At 38.1% G+C, this 8,528-nt stretch overlaps 1 protein-coding gene across 1 annotated transcript; it reads left to right on the plus strand.

Moving 5' to 3' along the window:
* Nucleotides 1-1,666: 1,666 nt before the first annotated feature.
* LOC121630504 (cytochrome c oxidase subunit 5B, mitochondrial) lies at nucleotides 1,667-4,900 on the plus strand. The gene is made up of 4 exons (XM_041970823.1): nucleotides 1,667-1,823; nucleotides 2,847-2,917; nucleotides 4,200-4,299; nucleotides 4,496-4,900. The coding sequence occupies exons 1-4, from the start codon at nucleotides 1,727-1,729 to the stop codon at nucleotides 4,606-4,608; spliced, it is 381 nt and encodes a 126-aa protein (XP_041826757.1). The 5' UTR covers nucleotides 1,667-1,726; the 3' UTR covers nucleotides 4,609-4,900.
* Nucleotides 4,901-8,528: the final 3,628 nt, after the last annotated feature.

Raw genomic sequence — 8,528 nt, forward strand, 5'->3', positions numbered from 1 at the left:
AAATAGCCAAGATTTGCTGATTTGGTCATATCTCCTGCAAATAATATGGTTTAATTGTTATATTACTTGGATGTCTTCGTGATCACTCCCTCCAGGGGAAATAGTTGTCCTTACTGAAACCTCTTCTCCTGATTTGGCACATTTTCCTCCACTCAGGCCACCTGAAAGAGGCATTGGTCTTGCTTTTTAAACCTTACTCAGTCTGTGGAAGAGATTTCACTTTAAAGATCACACCTTTGGTCTGGTATTAAATTGTGTTATTAAATTATTGAAGGCGCATCAATATGCTCGTCAAAGGGAGCAACTAACTAGTTAAACTGGCTTGTTTAATAAACTGTATATAACATAAGAAATATAATGAAATATTCATGACAGACGTGGATGTAATTTCAAATGGGACTCTGACTCTGGTTTTGATCACACGGGGGTGCTGCTGTCTCATGTCTGCAGGGAATTATCTCAAAAACAGGAAATCCTGTTACAGTATCATGAATGTGAAGCAGCTGAGTTTTCCTCGGGGTTTTGATGATGACAACTCTGCAGATAAAGATTCAGATTATTTCATTCATGAATCAAGTGATTTTAAAGCTCTTTAGCTCTGTATGTTGATGTTTACTATCTCCTCTGCAGGTGAGGAAGATAACACTGCTGTGGTTTGGTTCTGGCTTCATGAGGGTGATACCCAGCGTTGCCCATCCTGTGGTGCTCACTACGAACTTGTGCCCCACGAGCTCGCCCACTAACTTGTAGCCTTCTCATTGGTGTAGATACATTTTGTATATAAAGGCATTATCGCTGTGTGTCTTCACTCTAAGACTATTTCTTATGATTACCTCCACCTGCAGAAGAAGAAGAGTCACATTATTTTCATTCCTGACTTCAAGAAGATCATGGATCTTTTGTGCTCGGGACATTTCCTGGTCTGATGATCTTTGCATTGTTCTGTCTCGGTACTTGATCTACCTGCTAACCTCATCAGTCTCCAGTGTTACATTTCCACACCAATCAGACGTGTTTGGAGCCTTCAGTAAGTTTACACTGACAAAGGTACCGTACGCTGTCTCACAGGGTTCACATAACTCCTTTGTTTAAACCAATAAACTTTATGAACTATTATTTATGCATTTTGACTCTTTCTTTTCTGGTTCTGGAGAAGATGAAATTTGTATAATGAACAACTACATTTTCCAATTTTGTGCTAAAAAATTGGAAAAAAGAAGGATAAAGACCCCTCACATCCATCATGGAAAAACTCATTTCCACTTCACTGATAGTAGAAATTTATCTGAAATTTCATGGCAACAGCATAAGCAGTCTTTAAGACTGTGCTCTTCTAAAAATGTGCATGCATTTTTCAACAAGACACTGCAAAACTGCATTCTGCACACATAAGATATATGTACTGCATAGAGAATGAAACAAAATAACACCTAAAATAGGAATAGAAACATTTAGTGATGTCTGTAAATATCAACTGAAAAAAGTTTTAAAATCATTCAACTGTCTTTTATGAAAAATTTATTTCAGACACAGCAGAATAAGTGCAAAGAAAATTAAACGGTGTCAAAAAAGCTGAGATAGGCGGCAGCTGACAATACAGGGAGTCCACCCGGTAGAGGGCGCTACAAGAACAAGACAAACGTCTATAACCTACAAACGTAGATGAAGAAGATCACTTACGTCATCACCAAGCGACGAAAGTGTGACAGACGGCATAGAAGGAGAAATGGCTGCAAGGTTACTGCTCCGTACCGGTCTAAGAGCGGCGGCAAGCTGCCGAGCTGCCCGGGCCCCTGTTCTGAGCCGCACCATGGCGGCTGGAGGTGAGGACAAAACCGACATTTAACGTTTAAAAACCATATGATCGGAGCTATGAGCTAAGACAAGGTTGAGCCCACTGACCGCGGAGTGCTTCCTGTTTCTGGGATTCTTCTACACGTCAGGTTAAATTTAATTAAAAGAAATGAGACACTGCGTTTCTGCTTAACTATTTTGGTTATCAGAGGTTAAACTGTTTCTCTATAGGTTTACACTATGCATAATTAGTTTAGCTAACCCTGAAGTAACATAAAACCCGAAGCAGTTGAGTCAAAGCCAAGAGCTAACTTGCTACGTAGCATTAGCTTAACAGCGATAGCAGACTGTAGGAGGTCAAATGACTTGTTTCAATAATTAACCCACAAAAGTCGACGGTTTCAACAAAGACGCGTAGTTTATGATTGTGTTATTTGGTTTGTTGTTGTGTTTTTTGTATGTAAATGAGGAAATTGTACAGGTACAGTTTCGGTTTTGTTCATGCTAGCTGAACTACCTGACCAGGAGTAATGTATGTCTCTACAGAAGTTTTCTTTCTCAACCAACTGATCACTGAACCAATCTGTTGAGTTTTTGTAACGAAGCTTATTTACCTGTGACATTTTGTGTCTTTTATACGTCTTGTTTTCATTTTTTTTTCATTGGCGCTATAAATAAACTGTACACACTTGTAGGCAGGTGAGATATTTGAGTTTATAATTTAAACTGCCCAAAACAGCTTATTGATCACAATTGAACTTAAGAAATATTGGAATAGTTTAAAAAATTTACAATTTAATTTTTATTTTACTATTATTTTTCTTTCTGCCTTTTTTATAGAGAAAAAATGGACATTGTTGCATGCAGATAGACAACCTAAATAGTTAATCCTTACAAATGGTTTAGAAAAGAAGATTGCTACTTATAGAAATGTTGTTTTTCTTATGCATCTTTAAGTAGTTTATCAGCAATGTTGAATGTCTAATTGATTAAATAATAATGATGTAATGACATATCTAGCAGATAAACCTATATATTCATGGCGTTTGCAGGGATTCCCACTGATGAGGAGCAGGCCACTGGACTGGAGAAGGCCGTCATGAAGGCCATGAAAGAGGGAACGGTAACACTGCTTAACTATTCTGGATAAACCCCATTTAGCCATGAGAAAATGTGGTAAACATGATTGATGTCACTTGCATTATTTAATAATTTAAATAGTTTGTTCTGTAAAATGTCAGAAAATGGGGAATCAAACACAATTTTTGATTTTCAAATCTAAATTTAAACATACATTTTATAAGTTTTATCATTCAGTATACTTCCAAACTTTTTCATATAAAGATGCCTCCTTCCTGCTGCCTCAGATATTCCCACGGAGCTCAGTATGATTACATGCAGCTTTCAGCAGAGACAATATAACACAAAGGGAACGTGTTCAGATTAAAGTAGTGCAGGGGCTTTGTTTTTAATGAGCTTTAATCTCCTGATACTCGTAAGGAGGCGTAAGCGTAGCATGTTTCAGACGCGCTCCACTCATTTAATGATGATCATGGCCGATCAATATTGCACTCTGCTGCAGAAAATTGGACCCTGTAGTATCGGTGAATGGATGAGGATCTCTGACATCTTTACCCTCCACCTCTCCCTGGCTGACAAAGTCTAGTCTACCAGGACACTGGAGATGTGGTTAATCATGACTCTGGAGGCAGTTATTAGCTGGCAGCAGACAAATGGGGAAATGAACTTCACTTATCTGAGACATGAGGTGTATAACATCCTGTCACTGTGCTCTCATGGGCAGTCCCTAAACACAGTGATTAGCTGTGGTTGAACTGGTGGAGAATTACACTGATTCCTCCTGCAGACAAGATGTGGGCTACGTGATAAAATGCTTTCAGGCCTGATGATGATGCCTCACTGGAACTGGAAAATTTCAGTATTTGCTTTTCATGGCAGTCACTCACAGCTAGTTCAGATTTCTAGTTTTATTCTGGTTTTAATTAATGTATTATTTTTTTCTGAGTTTATATTATATGGCTAAATTACTTCGTCACTGCCCACAATGAAACAAAGAGCTTGTTTAGTGGGAGATAAACATGATCTTTTTTTGTTTATAGTCACTTGTTTACATGAAGTGTGTTGGAGCAGGTAAAACATGCAGAGCAGTCACATTATGTGGGAATGATTACTGAATAAATAAATCTAAAATAACAGTCAGGGACACAGATGTGGAAATTTCTCTTAACTCAGAAAATCATTTAAGTTTTTACCTTTTCTTCCACTCTGCTGCTTTGCTCAGTTTTAGACATTTATTAGACTTCATAATGTTTTAAAACAGCTTCTGCATCTAAAACCTGAAGAAGTTCTGGCTTCTCATTCATGTCATGATAACTTTCCACCAGGATCCCTACAGCATGATGAAGCCGAAGGCTTACGCTGGCTCCAAGGCTGATCCCCACCTGGTTCCCTCCATCACAAACAAGAGGATTGTGGGATGCGTCTGTAAGTCACTCAGTGGTTCAGATAAAGTCTCTTTGGGGTTGAGCTCAGTCCTCAGATCTGGATCTTTCTGCCAGATGAGATCAGACTCAGTATGACCCTTATTTGAAATGTTACTTTCACCAAGACTTGAGAAGATCTGATTAATGGATGTTTCAGACCTTTATTAATGCTTCCACATGTTTTGTTTCCTCTGCAGGTGAGGAAGACAACACCGCTGTGGTTTGGTTCTGGCTTCATGAGGGCGAGGCACAACGCTGCCCGTCCTGCGGCGCCCACTACAAACTGGTACCCCACGAGCTCCCCCACTAAATTATTATTACCTTAAAGATGTACAAAACTAGTTTGGCTTCTCAGATGTTAAAATGAGTCCAATTACTTTCTTTTCAACCAAGGGGATCATGTAACTTACGGGCTCAATGTATTTCTTCTTCTTTTGTTAATACTTGATCCAACTTCTGACCTCATCAGTCTTTCCATGTTACATTTCCACACAGACCAACCGTGTTCGGGACTCAAAGATTTAGTTTACATTTACATATGTACTGTGTTGTTTTACTCGGCTCATTTAACTCCTCTGAAAGAATAAAAGTGCTGAACTCGTGTCTGTCTGTTGTCATCTGCTTTACGTCCAGTCCAGTTCAGATCCGTGTTGATCATGTAAACATATTAAAATAATTCACTGTTGGCTGAAATGTGCTTTAAGTTGAATGTCTTCTAATTTCTTTCTGTGATCAGATTTTGTTGATCCATACCTGGGTTCCTGTAGATGTAAAGCTTCTATCACATGGAAGCAGCCATGCAGGACAGAACAACTTGACTGATATTTGTTCATCATTTTGCACAAAAACACAGAATTAAAAGAAAATTCCATACCTGTAGCTTTAGAAGTATTAAATAAACTAGTGGTTTTCAAACTTTTTCAGCCACAACCCAAAGATAAGATGCATTGGAGTTTGTGACCCCCACCCCGGTGCGACATAATTGTGATTAATTGTGTGATGTATTAGGTCATCTTGCATCCATCCTCTAGCAATAGTCATTAATAAGGAGGGTAAAGTGGTTTTTGCAGTGAAGGAACCTACATGCCTCAAATCAGCTTCTGTTGCCGAGATATCAGATTTTTAATGAGGCCTGTGTAATAACTTTGTTTTAATGTGTTAAAATGGACATTCATTTCAAAGATTTATCTCTATTAGTGGTTTATTTTGACAGCCCTAGTAAAAATCCCAAATTTATTAGATAAATTTAGGCTATATATTTTTCAACCCCCAGTTTGAAAACAGCTGATCTAAACCACATAACGACCCAAACCAGGTTTAGATTCATTTGTTGTAATAACCTGGACTTTCAGGCTGAATCAGGTTTAACGTTGCAGGTTCACTGATAAGATGCAAGTGGAAGCTTGACTGATCCTCTTTGGTTCACTAACAGCTTCCGTTTTCTTTCTGATCAAAGTTTAGAGATCTGCTTATTAATGCATTCAGACTTGTTTTTTACGGGGGGGGCTTGACAACTGCAGTATTAACTGATGCAAGCTTTTGCATAGATTTTTTTTTTTTTTTTTTTTTACAAAAAGCTGGCAAAATATTCACAGAATAAGTTGAATATTTATGAGAAGCTAAATGTACCTGGAGACTAAATGAATAACGACATGCAGTGAGGCCTCTGAAGTGGCCTCCTATAGATTCAGAGCATCAGAGGAGCTGTGAGGTTAATTAAATCCAACTTTAGTGCCATCCTACAGTAGTTAGGAGTCATATGGTTGAAGTGGATAGCATGCAAGTGTTAGATGAGAAATTAGGATGGCTCAATGTATAGATGCAGATAAATATGTTGTTAAACCCATAACTAAAACATGTACACTTCTGTTTGTAAGCTTTAGGTGATGTTTAAGGTGATAATTTTTAACTGTGCAGATACGTAAGAAAACATAAAATCCATGAACCATGCGATGAGGCCTTTAAGGACACTGCACATCATGTTGAGATGTGCCACGTTTTCAGCTTGAGGCTGTTTGGAAATCACATTGTTGCTGTTTTTTTATCCATTTATTTGCTATACCTGCTTAGGCATTAATTTATTTGTTTATTTATCAGGGACAATGCAGATAAACAGAAATAACAACTGATGTTTTGCAGAAATGGTATATAGCATTAAGCTAATTCACAACTTTCACCCTGATTGGGACTTTTAAAGGAGAACAAAGGAATAAAAATCTTTACAAGATAAAAAAAAAACAATATAAACTTTATTTAGTTGAACTAGGTGAAAAAATATCATAGAAATAAAATAAACTGACAATTCAGCCCAGATGTCTGCAGCTGGTGAGCAAGTAACATAAAGAAGAATTTCTAATATCTTTGGTGTTGAAAGTTCTGTGGCTGGTTCATTATAATTTATTTATGGATTTAAAATGCTTCAAAAACAGTGTAATTTTAGATTCTTGCCATCACATGGAGCCATCAGGGATTTGATCGTCGTCTGACTGATACAGGAGGTATTCAGGCTGTTATTTTACATCATCAAAAAGCACCGTCAGGTGTTCTTCATGTCTTTGTCTCCCCTCTTCTTTCTTTTACCACCCTCTCTGTTCGTGGCTGTCACTCACAAATGGCCAGACATATCCTCAACTGGGACCATTAACGTTCCATGCTGTCATCTCTGTTGTGATGTAAGCAGGTTTCTTTTTTCCAGACGATGTGATTTAGCTACAGAACAACAAGAAGTCTGAGCTTGTTTTCAGTCCTGAAGGGGCCCTAAGTTTTTACCCCATATAGTAGCGCTGATTGATGATTTTTTTATATTCATTCCGGTAATTTTGTTGTATTAATTACTGAAGCTTTGCTTCATTAAATATTGATATTAGCTCATATTGTGTGGCTTGTAGTTTTTCAGAATTACCTGTCAAATATTAGCAGGGACAAGGGCTGAAATTATTGACCAAGTATCTGAATCTAACATGAATGAATATCTCTTTTGAGTTTCTTGCTGTTTAGAACAAATACTAAATGTCAGGATGTTATGGAAGATGTCATTTTTTAAAACTCATTGTACACAGTATGAATCAAAGACATTTTAAGGTTTGTCTCTCCAGCTTCATTACATTTGTTAATACATCTATATGTAGATTTTACATCTGTGATCTTAAAACTCTGAGCTTCTGACTCATTTTGATGGTACTTCCATTCATCATGCATTTCAGGATCCGTTGTTGCCTTGCAGCTTCCCAAGCATCACATGACAGATGCTTTTTGTTTTCATGTACCATGTTGCACATCAGCAAAGAAACACAAGACAACATTATCAGAGGAAGCCAGGAAGAGAAAAGGAGAAAGTAGAGGAGCAAGAGTCTGATGAGACTGGCTTTTACTAGCTGGAGAGCTCAGAGAAGAAACACGGTGCAAGACAGATGCTGAATTATCTGCCAAAGTTCAGTGGTGTGTCAGTAGTAGGAAGAGGTTTTGCCAGGAGCTCTGATACAACTTCATACCATCACAGAGACTGGCTGATGCTCCTTTTAGTCTTTGGTCTGGAGTCCATTTCTTCTATTAGACATCTGGACTATTGATTAGTCTGACAACAATCTATGTTTCCACTATGTAAAAGTCCATCCCTGATACCTCTGAGCCCAGAGAAGTCATCACCACCTCTGTACAAGGCTAACACAAGGCTTCCTCTTTATGCAGTGAACTTTGAAGTGGTGTTCATGAATCAAACATTCATTGTGAATAAATAAAAAACTATTTTAGTGTTTGACAAAAGTTTTAAGATTCAAAGAAACAAAGCGACACCTGTGAGCTACTAGCAAACAGCTCCAGCTGTTGTGCTGCATCCAGTATGTTCTCCTTCAGCCGTTCATGCTGCATATCAAACAAACCCACCTGATCCGAGCGCTTTACTCAAGCTGCACACTTCCTCCCTTGCTGTTGCTGCTGCAGTCTTCACTGCATGTTGCCAGCTTCCACCTGTAGGCTCCAGTTAAAAGAAAAAATATTGTACAGCTTTGACTCCAATATTTAACTGATTAAAAAACATGCATATACAGGGAGGGATGGAATCACAGCCTAAGTTGTCTGAGCTTTATTTATCCCAGATGAGGAATTTAGCAAGAGTTAGTGCAACAGCTCAGGTCTCTGCAGCTGATGAATTATGGTTCTTTTAGTTATTATCTGAAGAATCAGACATCACAAGTGTCCAGCTTCTGCTCTTCAGAGGGAGAAATACGTCAA

Source organism: Melanotaenia boesemani, chromosome 19 (genome assembly GCF_017639745.1).
Source record: "Melanotaenia boesemani isolate fMelBoe1 chromosome 19, fMelBoe1.pri, whole genome shotgun sequence".
Classification (NCBI taxonomy): Eukaryota; Metazoa; Chordata; class Actinopteri; order Atheriniformes; family Melanotaeniidae; genus Melanotaenia; species Melanotaenia boesemani.